Below are 18,146 nucleotides of genomic sequence, written 5' to 3' on the forward strand. Positions count from 1 at the left end.
GGCGACCCATCCTGGACCTTCGTCGTCTAAACAAGTACATCAGGTCCCAGAAGTTCTGGATGGTCACCCTCCAGCATGTGCTGGGACAGCTGGAGGAAGGCGACTTCCTATCGTCGCTGGACTTGGAGGATGCATACTTTCACATCCCCCATCTTGAAAAGACATCGAAAGTTCCTGCGATTCGTAGTCCAAGCACGGCACTACCAGTTCAGTCCGAAGGGAAGGGCCTTGAAGTCGGCGCCCAGGGTGTTCAAGTGCCTAGCACCAGTGGCGGCACGGCTGCACCTACAGGGGGTCCACGTCTACCCATACCTGGACAACTGGCTCATCTGGGCAGAGTCAAGAGAACTTGCCGCCGATCACACAAGGAAGACCGTCCAACTGCTCACGGATCTGGGATTCTCGATCAACTTTGCAAAATCCCACCTGGTACTGTCGCAAGTTGCCCTGTTCCTGGGAGCCAAGCTCGACACAGTGGCACGACTAGCATCTCCGTCGGAAGAAAGGACGAAGGCCATCCTAGGCAACGTGCAACGGCTGTCGACCATGGACGTGGCCAAGGTGAGGTCCGTCAAGTCCCTGCTCGGCATGATATCCTCCTGCATTTACCTCATGCGCCTTTGCAGACTACGAATGCGACCACAGCAGGAGTTCCTCGATGCCTGTTGGAGGCAAGCGACAGGCAACTTTGAAGACGGGATCTCACTCAATGAGACCTTTCTACAAGCGATGCGCACGGGTCTGATGGCGGGTATGGACTTCCAGACCCCGGCTTATCAGACGGTGACGACGGGCGCCTCCCTGGAGGGATGGGGGGCGCTCAATCCGGAGATCTAGATGCCAGAGGCCTTTGGCTACCGGAGGAGAGGTCACTACACATCAACGTCCTAGAGCTGCGAGCTGTGTTCTGGACCCTCGGGTCGTTCCTCCCGTCCCTCAAGGGCAAGGTGGTGAGGATCTTGACCGACAACACCACGGCGATGTTTTACATCTGGAAGCAGGGAGGCACCAGATCCCCAGCCCTATCCAAGGAGGCCCAGGATCTGTGGCATTGGGCCGTCGCCCAAGGGATGTTTCTGGTACCCTTCCACCTGGCATGAATAAAAAACACCATTGCCGACGCACTCAGCAGGGAGCTGCGCTCGTGCCACAAGTGGGAACTGCGACAGGATCAAGTGGATTTCCTCTTCCGACGACGGGCCAATCCCCAGATCAACTTGTTTGCGATGGTGGCAAACACCAAGTGCCAGAGGTTCGCCAGCAGGTTTCCCTAGCCGGGGAGCATGGGCGATGCCTTCTCGTTCCCCTGGGATGGCCTGTTCCTTTATGCGTTCCCGTTGCTGCTGAGACTCATCCACCAACTCAAACGGTCCCGGTGCAGGATGATCCTTGTCGCATCGGCATGGCGGAGGCAGATCTGGTTCCTGGACCTTCTGCACATGTCAACGTCCCCCCCCCCCCCAACTGAAACTGCTGACGGACGCGGATCTCCTCATCAGAGGAGGCGCCATCCTCCACCACGATCTGGCGTCGCTGAACTTGCAGGCCTGGCTCCTGCAGCGCTACAGTTTGGAAGGTACGATATCCCGGCAGACTGCAAGGAGGTGCTTGCAAAGGCCAGGGCGCCCTCGACTCTCAAGTGTTATGAACACAAATGGAAGAGGTTCTCTGTCTGCTGCCGTGCACAGAAGTTTAACCCTCTGCGGATTACGGCCCATCAAGTGCTGCCGTACCTACTGTCACTGGCCAAGGCGGGGCTGGCGCACGCCTCCATCAACATCCATCTAGCAGCGATTTCCCGCTACTCCAGGACCCTGGGGCGATCTACTCCAGGACCCTGGGGCGATCATCTCTGTGGTCCCATCGCCTGGTGAAGGAGTTCATGAAGGGACTGTTCCGGTCATCATTCCCGCTGGTGAAGTCTCCGGCCCCGGCGTGGGAGCTCTACGTGGTGCTGTCCAGGCTCATGGGGCCGCCGTTCGAGCCTCTGCATTCGGCACCATTGAAATTCGTGTCCTGGACGACTGTGTTTCTTGTGGCCGTCACCTCCGCACAACGAGTGGGAGAGATCAGGCCCTCTCCTGTAAACCTCCATACTTGACTTTTCACGATACGAGGGTGGTGCTGAGGACACACCCCTGCTTCATGCCCAAGGTGCCGTCAGACTTCCATCTCAACGAGCCCTTGGTGTTACTTTTTTTTCTTGCCTTCGCCGGTGGCTGAGAGGACTTTGCACTCGCTGGATGTGGCTAGAGCGCTTAAGTTCTACGTGGCCCGCACGAAGAGTTTTCGGTTGACATCACAGCTGTTTGTGAACCTTGGACCTGTGAACCAAGGGAAGGCCCTCTCGAAGGCTTCCATTTCCAAATGGCTCTCCGGCTGCATCATGCGCTGTCACCAGTTGGCAAACCGACCGTTGCCTGGCCGTCCGAGAGCCCATTCAACCAGAGCGATCGCTGCTACCACGGCGTTCCTGTCTGGTGTGCCCCTGCTCAACATCTGCAGGGCTGCTACGTGGAGGTCGACGCACCTTCACGAGATTCTACTGCGAGTCCAGAGTCGGCCAGGCAGTGCTGCGCAACCTGTTCGCTTAAGGTGTGCCTGGTGAGGAGGTAAGAGCTGCTTAATGTTGAGTTGTTGTATTGCTTAATGTTGAGCCTTGCCACCTCCTCTGGTTGTTCATGTGTGTACTGCTATGTATCCTTATATTCATGAGCATGTGAATCCATGCCAGACCCCATGCTGGAGAAGGAACAAGTTACTTACCTGTAAATGTTGTTCCCCAGCTTGGGTCTGGCATGGATTCAAATGCGAACCCTCCCGCCTACCCCTCTGCGGCTCTTCTCCTGGTCCTACTGCCACTTTCTGTGCTACCAAATCTGAAGATGGCTGCCAGGGGAGGGGCTTAGGTAGAGGACAGTCATTGGCTGGGGGCAGTATGACCCAGAAACCAGTGATTGGTTACTAGTAGAAAGACCGTTCAGAAACAAAACTGAAACTGATTTTTTTTCTTTACTGAGGATTCCCAACCTGATGGGGGAATATTCATGAGCATGTGAATCCATGCCAGACCCATGCTGGAGAACAAGTTACAGGTAAGTAACTTGTTCCTTACCCACCTTTGCTGGAGTATTTGTATGTGGACATGGAGAAATGGAATAGGCTTACTTTGTCATGGATGGGCCATTTGAATGCACGACAGATTATTTTCTTGCCCAGATTGTTCCAGGGAAGTGAAGGGGTGCCTCTTGGGCAAGGGTTGCTTAAGAGGTCCTGGTGCTCCCGAAAGAGAAGGGAAGAGTGGGCTTCCCGGACCTCCGTTTGTACGTTAGGGCTGCACAGCTTTGGGTAGTGATGCCCCCTTTGAGGGGGCTGGTAGACCGTCGGTGGATGGGGTCGGATAACTACTTCCTCTAGCCGGCGACTGTATCGGAGTGGCTCTGGACACCATGGAATGGGATCCTGTACTAGATTATGGACCACCCTATACTTTGCGTCATCTGGAACAAATGGTCAAGGGGCCTGGAGATGCAAGGGGTCACGACTTGGCCCTCCCTGTTGAGTCCTATTTGGGCTCCAGGAGTGGGAGAACATATCCCAAACTTGGAAAGATTTCATACCTGGTTTGAGGCAGGCCTGTAGGTCCATTGTGGAGGGATGGACTGTGTCTCCATTTCGGAGTTGGAGGAATCTCTGCGTATTGGGACCTCGTCTGTGGTTTTGTATTTAAAATTGAAGGGGGTGTTTGGGGTGGATAGGTGGAGAGCAGAGGTACAGCGGAAATTGACCCCCATGGAGAACAATTTAGACTTGCATATTGAGATGAAGGGACTAATCTCTGATATGTGGCGCCCTGATAGAAGCAGGGAGAGAGAATACAGATAAACTGTGTAGAAGGTGGGAAAGAGGCCTAGGGGTTGAGTTGGATGGGGCACTTTGGTTTAGAATGTGCAGGAGAGCTTTCAAGGTTTAGATTTTGTGCCAGTACAAGTTGCTACATCGGTGGCAGTATGACCCTGTCAATCTGTCGAAGAGGTTTGTAGGAGCAAGTCCGCTCTGTTGGCATGGATGTGGGGGGCGGGCAGATTACTGGCACATGTGGTGGGGTTGAATTAATGTTCGGGTCTACTGGGAGGAAGTGATGGCATGGATCAAGGAGATGGATGGGGTGGATCGGGAACCGGCACCGCTATTGGTACTCTTCGGACTGGTGGAGGTTGAGGAGGAATATTGGAATCTGTCACAATTGGCACACTGGCTGTTAGCGGCGAGGGCGTGTCTGACCATGCATTGTAAGAGGGTGACCTTGCCTGGGGAAAAAGGAATTGGTCAATGTGGCTAAAAATATATATGTAACTGAAAGGATAACCGCAGCCCAACAGCAGCCCTTCATGGTCAGGGAGGTAGCATGGAGATGGAATGGAGTAGGTTCCGCAGTAGGTTTATGTGCACTTGAAGACCCCCTCTGTGAAGGAGAGAGAAGTGGGTTAATATGGTCCTGAGGGGGTGGAGTCCTGCCCTCTCAGGTTGATGGTCTGACCAGGGAACAGAACTGAGGTGGGATGGGGTGGAATGTCCCTGGGGCTACAATTGACGATGGTTTGGAAAATGTAATGCTTGGCGCATGCCCTCATAAGCCTTGAGGGTTGAACGTTTTCTGTCTGGGATCTTGAGGTATTGGTCTGAGGTACCAGGGGTGGGAAGGGAGGGTTCGTATAAGGTGGCAGGGGGAGGTGAATGTTAGTTCTTGATTAATGCTGCTTATGATTTTTTGAGTGTTTGAACATTTCCAAATGTTTGTAGTGTTGGTAATTCTTAATAAAAAGAGAATACAAAAACAAGGTAGGGGTTCCTGTCAGTCACCAGCTGGAAGAGATGTACATGTAAATGGCTTTGCTCACCAACTACTGGTCAGTTATGTCAAGTTACAAAGCTTTGCGTTTTATTGCTCTTCTCTAGCTTAGTGTATTGTGCTCCCACGATCAGGGTATCCAGATCTTGGTTTGTGTAAGAAAAGGCTCGGGGAGAAGGGTTAAGAGGACCCTAAAAGAGGGTACAGATAACAGCAAGAAAAGGGATGGCTAAAGGCTGGTGCTTATTTTCTGATGGCTTCGGGGCTTTTTGATCCCGCGAGCATGGAACTTCAATTAGGATTGCTGAAAATTAGAAGGTATAGCCTCACCTTTTTAGGTAAAGGGACTGTCCATCTAATGGCAGTTAACAGGTAGAAAATGTAATCAATACCAATTGGTACTTGGCGACAGGCCTCTAGATAAGCTGCGTACATGGCCTTTTTATGCATGGAAATCTTGTAAATACAACAGCTTTATTATTTTCCAGTGTACATTTACAAATGGGTTTAGAGCAGAGGGCAGTGCAAAGGTCAGGTTACTTGACAGCAACCAGAAGGCTTCTTTAGATTTTTATCTGCATGGGTGTAATTGCAAGCCACCACTGATAAAACGTAATATATTTCTCTGAAGCCTTTAAAAAAGAAACTGCACACTGTGATAAAAGGAGTGGTTTCTTTGCATTCAGCTTCTGCTGTGTTGATGCACCTGGGGCAAACGGAAGCACTGTGCATTTTTATTTTCCTAGATTTTTAGGCTAGTATAATTAATAAAATGGAAAACTAAGTTGGAATTGAGAATTAATATTTTGTAACAAAATTTTTTTTTTTTTTTTTATCCAGTGTAAGCAAACCAGTATCGCATAATTCAGAGTTCCGGTGCTGTTTGCATAGTCATGCAGAGACACATAATTTTTACACTTATAATTTAATTTACACTATAATTAACAGTGTGTAAAATGACGAGTATGCACGGTCTAATTTGAATCCATTTAACCTTGCAGTCAATGGGGTACATTGCTATAAATGGTCAGTGGCAGCAGAGTCTTTGCTCAAGGGTGAGTGATTGTCATTACACCAATCACAGGTGTTCTAGCCTCGCAAATCTCCAAGACTACAATTAAAACATCCCAAATCTGACTCTCCAGGAAGTGTAAGCGTTTTACAAAAACAAACAAATGAAAATTACATTAGTAATTGAAACTCAGCAAACCCTGTCCCTGTGATAATCCAGATATGTATTTAACTTTATGTAGTGCTTCATGAATGGGTCGTCCAACATCTAGATACTGTGATTATTATACCTCTGTCGATACTCCGTTAACGACCTCTGAAGGATGTTAGCCAATAAGATAGCTCAGCCGGTTGAGCACTCGGTGCTGCAATCTGTGCGTGATCTGAAGGTTGCAGGTTTGAAACCCAGCAAGGCCAACTCAGCCTTTCATCCTTTCGAAGTCGATAAAGGAGTACCGACTTTGGTTTGGTGACGATTGTGATAAATATGTTCCATGTACAGCACTTTGTCAAATGGTTTATATAGCGCTTTTGGCAATTCGATATAGAATTTAGCATGGAGTCTTTGCCTCTCTGCTCTGTATCATAACATTGGCATGCCATTAGGTAGCAATAGCTCCAGGAAATGAGGACTTTCATTAAACCTCAAAAGACAATTCTGCTATCGAACCTCAATACACACATAGGTAAGGAGATGTTAATACAATTCATGTTTGCTTTACTATGTAATTGGCTAGATTTTTGAGATTTCAACATTAAAATATATACAGGAGAGATCAAATGGCCAGACCTTAGAGAAATAATGAAAGGTGTATTCTATCACAATGCAGAAAGCTGCAGTTTAGTAATTTCCATACAGTTTTTGCACATATCGGCTGGATGTCATACATTTTACTCTCTTGCAAAGGAGAAAAGTCATTTTTACTCTCTTAAAATCACATTTACTTTCAGTTTAAAAATGGTGAGTAAAAAACTCCCACCTCAAATGTTATCTGGAGCACTGCTTGGCGAAGGACAATCCGATTGTTCGAAATGATCTGATTGGCCATCGACTGGTCATTACTGGGCCGACAATGACTTGCCTGCTGCACTCTGAGCGCCGCCTCCCACAGAGTTCCTTCTCTCTCTTCACTGGACGCCATGGAATTCCAGTTCGGCCTTTTGTTTACCTTTTTGTTTGTTTTTCAATGGCCATCATGGAAAGGGAGAAGGGACTACATTTAATCATTTTAATTATTTTCAGTTGCGGAAACGTAGCCGCGTCTCGCAAACTGCAAAAAATACTATTAGTACCCCAGTCTTACGGGCTTGAGTACTAATAGCAATAAGCCCCTCGCGGGGTGCATTACTGTTTAGGCTAATGCCCGGGGGCCTGTGTTCAGGCCTTCTCATGTGCTTTTAAATTAATCGGATGCTCCAGTAGAGGTCTGCTCCAGTTTCTATTTTTTGTTTTGCAATTAAGCAAATTTAAGTGCAATTCAGATTGGATGGCTGCAGACAGCAGTGAGTGGGTAATGTTGGATGGCTATGGTCTGTGGAATGGTTCATAACTGCATCCTCCTCTGATCTGATGGTGTGCAATCCAACAAAGGCAATGGAAGCAGCCATACGATAAGGTCTAATGCTGTCTGGGCAATTGCATAAATGGGCATTTGTCTTGGCAAGTCATTCCAAAATTTTACTTTTCTATAGTAACCCAACTTTTAAACATCTTTTTGTGTACAGAAAGCTGAAAAAACCAACCTTAAGCTCTCATTTGAAGCCCCTGTCCGCAGGGGCACTCTAAAGCAGTAAATGGTGGTGAGAGGGAGTTTGTTGCATGCACCAACAGTCCCTAGCCACCTTCTGCTGTGGTGTGCTTTGTAAGTCTGGTGCAATTGATAAAGGCCTGCTTCTCAAGATGTTTTATGACCACTTTTTTCCTCTTCTTCCGGAATGCGAGAGGAAATCTATTTCATGAATAAATTTGCATATAATAAATGCTGCTCAGCTAAAATGGACTTTTACCAATCTGAAATGCGATATGGCGGAGTACGTTTGAGTACACTGATCATGAGCTTTGTGTAATATTAAATAGAAGGTTTGATTTCTCTCTACCTACTATGTTATGGTGCATGTATTTTCCTCCTTGAAATGTCAACAGACGTTGTGTACATTGTTCATCAAAGCTCCAGGCTTACCTGGAAAGGTCAAACATTACACTGCTCGTTCCATGTTAATCTACGTCCACGAATAAGGTCTGGCTTGTCCCAATTCGCCTCTTACGTGTTGCATTTTCTGTTGAAATTAAAGGAGGACCCTAATTAGGCCACGGTATGTGCCACAGTGCTGTAAATTGCACGAGGCTGAGGAGATGGTTTTTGCATTGCAAACACTTTTCTATAGTATTGTTAATTTATGATGCACAAACGATAAAAACCTCGTCACCATTTTCAAATGTCCAGAGACACAACTTCAGTAAAGTGCTGAACAGAGAATTGAAATGAGGTATTTAATAGACTTAAGTTAGTAGTTTAAGCAGGTTAGACGACTTTAATGGTGTCCCATTGCATCACTGTCACTGCACAGATGCAAGTGCTGGGGGGTCTGTACAATGACTGGGATTAGACCACAGGGGAATTCTGTCAATCGACTGCCGGGAATAGCAGAAATGTTTGCGATTGTGGCCATTCTACGATGATTGCCACGCCTCTGCTGTCGCGTCACTTATTTTGTAGCAGCCCACTATCCTCCCATTGTTGCATAACAATCGCACTAAAATGCTGGAAGGCTCTTGACCTCGTATTGAAATAAAGCTAGACTAGCCTTTGAGCGATAGTTAACGGGCGCATCAACGGAACCTTTAATAAATGGGAAGAGGAGATCTCGCCTTGGTCTAAAGGTTGACTTGCTCTAGCTTTATCATGCTTTAAATGTGGCATTAAGTTTAGCGGCACACACCATTTCAGCTATGAAATTAAATGAAGTTTAAAGAGGTTGTTCCTTGTAATTGGAAAATTCGGGATCTGGATTAAATTCCAGTTGATTTGTCAAACTATGACCCTGCAAGTTTGGCTCTGAATAAAGAGTGCTGGTTCTACCACTGATCAAGTCCCAGACAGAGGGGACAGCAAGCCACTTTGCCTTGGTTTTAAAAATAATCTTATTCTGACCCTTGTTTTATACCCATCTCATTATTTGCTGCAATTTCGAAGTTCTCGACGGATTCATTGATGGGCTAAGCACATTATATTTCCGCCCCTTCTCAGCATGAGACACGGGCCAGAAGCAGAAAGACATCCGTCACTTAATCTTGGCAAAGCAGAAACCTTTGCTTGGAAAAAACAACCTAATATTTTTTAGGACCTGCTTTTGATTACCCAGATTGGCAAATGATGGGCTCTGCTTCTATGGATGGTGGACAGTAAAACGTATTGCAACATGCTGTACCTCCAACCCTGATCAGGTTATATTTTGCCATGATGGTAATCTGCAGAAAGGCTACCCAGTTGGAAGATGCGCTGTACTACTTTGTTCCAATGACAACTGTGAGAAATGTAAATACCCTGCAATTGCGTATTGCTATTGTTGAATTATAGCACTGGTCAGGCACTTGGCATCAACCCTGATGAAGACCAAATGGTGGTGGTTGGGAGTTGAACGTCTCTAAATCATCTTTCTACTGTAATTGGTAAATATGGATTTTTTCACTCGTTATGATTTAGTGCTCAGATCTGATCAGACTAGATTCTGTCAATCAAGCATTATTCTGGCATGTGGTTATGTAGCCGTCTCATTCAGGCTCCTTTTAATCACTTACTGGGCCAAATGCTGCACAGAAATTCTGCTGCAATGAGGGTAATTGCGCTCTGCGTCTGGCATTCCCTTAGTTGCTGATGGTATTCCCTCCGGTTCTTTTGATACTGGGTGAAATTGACCAATTGCTAAACTCACGATCTATATAGTTGGTTGTTTGAGCAATTGCACCCTAGTCTTTGCCTTGAAATTCTCTGGCTAGACTATACCTAAGGAAATGTAACTCTCTTTAGACCGGCTGGCTGGGTTACAAATGCAGACACCTTTTGTGTGGGATGCAGTCACTTGAGTAAAAACGGTATACTGAGAAGTATGTACTTGAGGGCTCTACCCAGGTACTACTCAGAAAAGCATCTGATGGACAATCCTTTGGAGTGAAAACTCTCAAAAAATGCAGCTGATCCCAGAACACTGACTTTGGATCTAATTCCTGAAAGAATGGAAACCCTGATTATGGCTAGATTTAAATGTGGGCCATTCTCCCTAAAAGCCCACCCTGGTAAACGGTACATTTGGTGTCCCACACAAGATTGGCATCAAGGAATGAATAAAAGTGTACAGCATTTCATTTTGCTGTGCATTTGGTATATCTTCAAATATTCCTTCCAATATTTAGTGCAAAATCATTTACACAATGGACCTTACTATTTTGCGACCACCTCGAATGTTGGTTTGGGGGAAGGTGGAGGACACTTGTTGAAATCTGGCCTGTTCGTTTTTGAAAGCTGTAACTGTGCAAGCGAACACCCACAAGCCCACAGAACCTCCTTATTCAGCAGATAGATGAGACATTAACAAGTACCCATTGTAAAATCCAGACTCTCAATCCTAATCCTAAATAAGGTAGGGTTGATGCATCTTTTAATATCAGTAAAAGCGAAACCACTCACAAAACGGTGAGGTACAACCATCGCCATGAGCTTCCAACAGACCAAATCCAATGCGTGCCACGCCCCTAAATGTGTCAGCTTTTATGTTTCTCAATATATTGAAACCTATGCGAGGCATGAATGTACACACTAATGCCTTCACTTTAAGGAGGCTACTTTCTGTTTCCAGATTATCTCCAGGAATTCAAGTGCAAGTGAGAACTTTCTCTTCCTCTGGGCTCCTACGGACAGTCCCACACACGTCGCAGCTTAATCATCCTTATAGTGGATATACAATAGTTCATCTAGTTTTGGCTAAAATGTGTCCGGCACTTATTGGCAGTGCAATAAAAATGGACGTAGTTTAAACAGTCGGTACAGTAGCTTAGTAACACAACAAATATTCTCACTTTAGCCGGCCAACTGGCTGCACCTCTTGTAGGCAAGCGTTCCTTGTTTCAAGATGTAGTCTATTCCCAAACCAGGCCATTGCAGAGTTATATGGCATAGTACAAAATATAGCATCCTCAATATATTGGTTTCTCTAGAGTCTGGAGCACATTACATTATGAAATTTCAAGTTTCTCTTGGTCAGAACATATATTTTTCAGCCACACTTCATCAAGAAACTTAGAATGAGGGCTGTTCCCAATAAAACCAATCTAATCCCAGTATTTATTTTATTAGTTTTATATTTAATGGAATGCTTTTTAATGGAACTTATTTTGGTGATACTAATTTAATACTGATTGTATCGTCCAATCTGAGAGCGTATTACTACTGATTCTTGGCATGTATTTTTTTATTTCCTTAGTTCCCTTCAGTTTCGATCCCAATACTGCTGCGTACCAGCTCAAAGTCTCTGGTGACCTTACCACTGTGACACAACTAATCCACCCACAACTGGCGCTCGGGCTCGCTAACCCAGAGCGTTTCATCTTGGAGCCCTGTTTACTGGGTTCCAGGAGATTCTCCAAAGGCCGGCATTCATGGGAGGTGGAATTCTGTGGCACCCCGGAGTGGCGTGTGGGTGTAACGAACCAGCCCAGTGGCCAGAGGATGCCATTTGCTGATGCGTGCAAGAACTGCTGGTACATTGAAAAGACGGCCGGTTTAGAGGACTTGAAGTGCTGGGTCTCCAGTCCCTATGGACAGTTAGTGAACCTGAAAAAGAAGTTGAACACTGTCCGTGTGGAGCTGGACTGTGATGAGGGCGAGCTATCGTTTTATGATGAAGACCAAACGCTAATCTACTCTTTCTATAAAAACTTTGCAGAGGGGGTTTTTCCATACTTCTATTTGAATAACTTTAGTCTTGCTCCAAAGCAAAGCTCGCTGAGACTCTGCCCCATTACCATATCTGTGCCAGAGGATCCCATGAGCTAGTCCCCTTTGAATGTTTTCTGGAAAAGAGGGGGTGATTTTTGTGTCCCTACATCATTCTTGTTTTGTTCTCAATGGGTGGCTCTCCAAATCGAAAACTCATGTTAAGAAAATTACAGATTTGTTTAAAGCTGTCACATTTGGGTTATTGAATACTGCATAACATTAGGTTGTATATATTCTATGCTTAATGATAAGTATTTTCCGTTTAACTTGCTTTTTTTTCTCCCTGAATAAAGGGGTTTGCCATACAGTTGGATGACATTATTTTTCTCATTCTTCACTTGTGGGGAGCTGGCTTACTTGCTTCACACCATTCGAAAAAGAAGGTGCTTAACATGTCAACACCTCTTATTTTCGTACCAAGCCCAGGTGGCTTGTGACCAGCTGTTTATGCGAGGGGCTTTACAGTGCATAAGTGTATGCTTGTACAGGCAGTAGATGCTCATGGAATGTGTGAGCAGAAAAGTGACGGATGGGATTTGTAAGGTTAGAATGGCCCCTTCTAGAGTTGGGGGGTCGGGGGGGGCATAGCTTGAATGCAGAAGTTAGAAAAGGCATTGGAGGTGCTCAGTCTGAATGATTAATCGTTATTGTCCTCAAAATGTTCAGCATCTGTTAACTCCTTGAGGGCTACAGTGGAGTCCACGCATAAAACTGTGCACCACTGGCATCCCTGAGCATCGGTACCTAGGACCACAATTCTTTTGGCAGACACCAGCAGGCCCTCTAGATCTAGAGATGGGATAGTGTCTGCCACTAGCTCTGGGGACACCACAGGCCGAAAAATGACTCTCCAGCAAGTTTTGGTAATCTGGTGCACGGCTTATGCAAGCACTGTAATGCTGTAAATGAACATGTTGGGGTTGACCGGGATGCCTCGTACCACCACATCACATACCATGGCATGTATCACCATCATTGCCCTCATTGAGCACATGCCAGGTGTTGCGCAGATGATACTGCTGTCTGTGAATGAGATCGTCCTGTTCAGCTTGCCAAGTAGCTCCCTTCCGAGCAAGTTCACAGGAGAGCTCTCGGAATACAAGAGGGGAGCCATTACGACTCCTCCCCCCCCCCACTCCCCCACCTTTACATCTAAATCTTTTGAGTATGGAACCGTTAAAACAGCCCTAGAGAATCCCTGTCTCAAGAGTTTTGCCTATAACAGGAAGTCACCCACACTAATGCATGTCTTCTCAGCTCCTGAGTCCACCATAAAGATGAATTGTTTGTTGCCCATCTCTGCCCCAGCAACTGTTCCTCTTCTGGGTTTAGGGTAATTGACAGGACTGGACACGCAAGTGCTTTCTGTGGGCTGTCCTAGTCAGGGTATGTTTCTATCGCAGGGAATGAAAAAGGGTTTTCCCCCCTACCACTGTAGCGCTTCAAACGGGGCCACTGTGCCACCGGGAGTACCTCCGAAGGCATTCGGGTTTCCTGCTTGCTGCACGTTGGGGCGGGGTTGATAATGCTGTACTGCCTGTTGCGTGTGTGGAGATGGACCGGGTGTCTGTGGGGGCAGCTGCGTGTAGGCTTTTTGGAACTCGTACAGTATTGAGGATATCCTGGGGCGTGGACCCTGAGGGGTCCTTTGTGGCAGGGCTGTAATTTTGCTGACTATAGTTATACCCCATACCCTGTCTGCTCCAGCATTCTCTCGAAATGTTCCCACTTCTCCAGTATGGGGTCTGGCATAGATTCACATGCTCATGAATATTCCCCGTCGTCAGGCTGGGAATCCTCGGTAAAGAAAAAATCGGTATCCGTTTCGTTTCTGATCTGCAGCCATCCTCAGAATTTTACCGCACGTTCAAGTGTTCGGAGTCCTCGTGCTACAGCTCTCGAGCTTTTACTGCGTTTGCGTTTTTTGAAGAGATTTATCTCATTTTTTTACGGTCAATCGAGCCTCAAGCTCCACCGTTTCTACTTCCGAACAACGGGGACCCGTTTCGGAATTTCTTCTACGCCCCTCAAGGGTGAAGTTTTCGTCGAGTTAAGCTTCTTGGAGGATTCCAGAAGTTTTTGAGGCCTACCCTGCGGACATGGCCCAGGATAAAGGAAGCTCGACACCCGGATCCAAGCTGTTTAGGAACTGTCCTGGATGCGGATTACAGAAAGTGTTCAAGGAGGACGAGCACTCGAGGTGCCTCTACTGTCTTTACGAAGACAAAACGCACGTGGATAAGGACTGTGTGTTTTGCATGAACATGTCGGATCGGACCATGAGGGATCGTCGGACCCGTTTCGCCAACTGGCTGGAAGGCAAGAGCCCAGCAGGTGAGAAGAAGTCTGAGCGGTCTTTTAAGTCCTGTGAGGGCGCCCCGGTGACTGGGGCCCAACAGAAGGCAAAGCACCACGAGTCCGCAGGCACCAGAAGCGCCAAGCGGTCTGGCTCCTCAGCTGCCAGGCAGGGCGCACCTTCACCATCAACCACGAGCCAGTGCTCTGGCTCTGGGAAGCGAAAATCCAAGAACCCGGCTAGGCTTCTGGAGGGCCCCGGTCGATCTTGAAGGAACAGGCCGAAGGGGAGCGAGGCAGTGACCCTCCCCCGTAAGGTGAAGGCCTCCAGCGTGCCCAAGGTGGTGAAGGCCTTCATTCACCCGGCCAAGGCCTCTATTGACATAGTCGCTGCGGCCCTGGCGAAGCCTGTGGAGGTGACCTCTGGGCCCAGAGTTTCCCTGCCTCTGTGGAGGGAATCCTCTTTTAAGCCCATTGAGAAGACCCCTGTGAAAACCCAGGTGGACAAAGAGTGGGGGGGCAGTGGCCGTTATGGACACGGACACAGCCTCCAAGGAGGAGCTAGTCGAAGTCGAAGAGTGACTCGACAAGAATTTGGAAGAGGCCCGGTCCCACGGGAGGGATCCCGACTAGGGGGACGACGAGAGCGAGGGTGGCGGCGAGGCTCCCGTGGAGGAGCAGCAACCGTCGCGCCATCGCAGCCCGAGCCACAGGACAACTCAGCGGCCATTTTGACGGCAATCTACGTCTTATGCACGGAGATAAGGACGAGATTGCCCCTACCCCCCGACGGATGACCCAACTGAACCAGGTCCGTCGGGAAGCCCTTCAAACAAGAGGAGGATTCATCCAGGCCCGCCCTTTCAGCCCTCATGGCCCTCTCAGCCTTTATCTCCCTCCCCGGTCCCGAGGGATGACACGGTAACAGATACGGCCATGACGGGGACGGATGATGACTGTGGTGACGACAGGACTGACCTCCCGTGGCCGATTCCTCGGGCATCCCCACCCGACGAAATTGGCTCCTTCCACGCCATGATTGCCAGGGCGTCCAAGCTTTTTCAGCTCTGAAGGAAGGCTTCCTCTACCAACGGCGTAAGGCCAAGAGGAAGACGGTCCTCGCGGTGCCGTTGCTGGATGACATCTGGGACGAGGGACTTGCTCTCCTGAAGAACCCGTCCACGACGCCTGCCAAGACGGACCGGTACAAGAAGTAGTACCGGGTTCCCGACGGCGCCCCTTTGTGCCTTAAAACACAACCGAACCCCAGATTCGGTCGTCTCGGCAGCGGCCAAGAAGAAAGCGGGGGGAGGGGAGGCCCGCATCGGCTTCAACTTCCCCACCGGATGGGGAGGGAAAGAAACTAGATGCCATGGGACAAGTCATCTTGTCTGCTGCGACGACTACTAAGGCGGCCAACGCCCTAGCGATTGTGGCCCGCTACGGCAGGAAGTTGTGGTACAAGATCGCCCCCCTGTTGGACTTCCTCCCGGACGACAAGAGGGCAGAGGCCCTGGCGATCCTACAGGAGGGTGAGGTGGCGTCGGACCACGCCATAACGGTGGCCCCGGACATTGCTGACACCGGTTTCCACCAGTTGGGCAACAGCGTTTGCCTTCGATGGCGGGGGTGAGTCAAGGCAACGGATTTCCGCCAATGCGTACAAGCCAAAGTTTTGGACATGCCCTTCGACGGAAACAATCTTTTTGGGAAGACAGTGGATGAGTCCCTTCAGGCCATCAAGGCTGACAGAGACGGCTCGGGCCTTGGGAGTTCTGCAGCGACAACGGCCACCCTTTCAGAACTCCGGAGGCAAGCAAGGTGCCTCCAAAGGATTCGGCGGCGGTTCCTCGACATACCATCAGGCGGCCCGTTCCTCGTCGCAGGAAGCCTACAGGGGACGAGGCAAGTCAGGGGAATCTCGTTGTCGTCGCCTGGGAGGCCAAGGCGGCAAGGCCACCGCCAGGTAAGACTGAACCGGCTGTTGTGTCGGGCCCCCACCGAAGCACCCCGATGGGAGGCCGGCTGACTAAGTTTGTCGGCGTGTGGGAGTCCTTCTCCACCGACCGTTGGGTGCTGGATGCCCTGGCCCACGGGCACACTCTGGAATTTCTAAAGAAGTGCCCCTGCATTTCTCCCGTGGCCAGGAAGGAAAATCGCGTCCCTCAACTGCTGTTGGAGGTAAGGGCTATGCTCAAGAAGGAGCCATCGAGCTCGTCCCAAAGAGGCTCCGGGGCTCCGGAGTATACTCGAGATACTTCCTGGTCAGAAAGAAGACCGGAGGATGGCGTCCCATTCTGGACTTGCGTCGGCTAAACAAATACATCAAGGCACAGAAGTTCCGGATGGTCACCCTCCAGCATGTGCTGGGCCAGCTGGAGGAAGGCGACTTCCTATAGTCGTTGGATTTGGAGGATGCGTACTTTCACATCCCATCCTAAAAGGACACCGAAAGTTTCTCAGGTTCGTAGTCCATGGGCGGCACTACCAGTTCAAGGCCCTCCCATTCAGATTGAAGTCGGCGCCCAAGGTATTCACCAAGTGCCTAGCTCCAGTGGCGGCGCAGCTGCGCCTGCAGGGGATCCACATCTACCCCTACCTGGACGATTAGCTCATCCGAGCAGGAACAAGGGAGCTCGCCGTCGAACACACAGCGAAGACCATCCGGCTGCTCACGGACCTGGGATTCTCCATCAACTTCCCCAAATCCCACCTGGTTCTGTCGCAGGTCGCACTGTTTCTGGGAGCCAAGCTCGATACAGTAGCGCGACTGGCCTCGCCGTCTGAGGAGAGGGCGAAGGCCATCCTGGGCAAGGTGCAGTGTCTCCTGTCCACGGACGTGGCCAGGGTGAGGACCATCAAGTCCCTTCTCGTGATGTCCTCGTGCATCTATCTGGTGTGCCTGTACAGGCTTTGGATGCGTCCTCTACAGGAGTTCCTCGACGCCCGCTGGATACAATAAGCGGGCAGTTTCGAGGACAAGATCTCGCTCGACAAGGGCTTCCGCCAAGCAATTCAGTGGTGGAGCACCCACGCGAATCTCGCTGTGGGCACGGACAAGGTGACGGTGATGACTGATGCCTCCCTGGAGGTGTGGGGCGCGCACACTGGAGATCTTCATGCAAGAGGCCTTTGGCTCCCGGAGGAGAGGCCGCTCCACATCAACATACTGGAGCTACGAGCTGTGTTCTGGGCCCTTAGGTCGTTCCTCCCGTCCCTCAAGGGCAAGGTGGTGAGGATCTTCACCGACAACACCACTACAATGTTCTACATCCGGAAGCAGGGAGGAATCAGATCACCAGCCCTATCCAAGGAGGCCCAGGATCTGTGGCACTGGGCCGTGGCCCAGGGGATGTTTCTGGTACCCTTCCACCTGGCAGGAATAAAAAACACCATCGCCGACTCACTCAGCAGGGAGATGCGCTCTTGCCATGAGTGGGAACTACGCCAGGATCATGTGGATGGACTCTTCCAGCAATGAGGCAAACCCCAGATCGACCTGTTCATGATGGCGACCAACTCCAAGTGTCAGAGGTTCGCCAGCAGGTTTCCCCAGCCGAGGAGCATGGGCGATGCTTTCTCGTTCCCCTGGGACGGCCTGTTCCTGTATGCGTTGCCGTTGCTGCTCCGACTCATCAATCAAGTGGTCCCGGTGCAGGATGATCCTCGTTGCACCGGTGTGGCCGAGACAGATCTGGTTCCCGGACCTTCTGGACTTGTCAGTGTCCCCATCGATCAAACTGTCAACGGACGCAGATCTTCTCTCCAGAGAAGGAGGCGCCATCCTTCATCACGACCCAGGGTCGCTGAACTTGCAGGCCTAGCTCCTGCAGCACTAGAGTTTGGAGGGTACGATATCCTCAACTCTCAAGTGCTACGGACACAAGTGGAAGAGGTTCTGTCTGGTGCCGTGCACAGAAGATTAACCATCTACGGATTACGGCCCCTCAAGTGCTACCGTACCTGCTGTCGCTGGCCAAGGCGGGACTGGCGCA

The 18,146-nt window shown here is 49.4% G+C and overlaps 1 protein-coding gene across 3 annotated transcripts in view; it reads left to right on the plus strand.

Moving 5' to 3' along the window:
* The window catches only part of TRIM35 (tripartite motif containing 35), a 229,003-nt gene that overhangs the window by 125,072 nt on the left and 85,785 nt on the right, over positions 1–18,146 (plus strand). The window contains exon 6 of one of the 3 annotated variants that reach the window (XM_069605656.1): positions 11,342–12,163. The exons of the other annotated variants lie outside the window; for them this stretch is intronic. Coding sequence (XP_069461757.1) covers positions 11,342–11,913 — 572 coding nt within the window. The 3' untranslated portion in view covers positions 11,914–12,163. Of the gene's footprint in view, positions 1–11,341; positions 12,164–18,146 lie in introns of those variants that run through there. 3 annotated transcript variants of the gene reach the window in all.

The sequence above is a fragment of the Ambystoma mexicanum genome, chromosome 4p (assembly GCF_040938575.1).
Source record: "Ambystoma mexicanum isolate Mex_15411 chromosome 4p, UKY_AmexF1_1, whole genome shotgun sequence".
In the NCBI taxonomy this organism is placed as follows: domain Eukaryota; kingdom Metazoa; phylum Chordata; class Amphibia; order Caudata; family Ambystomatidae; genus Ambystoma; species Ambystoma mexicanum.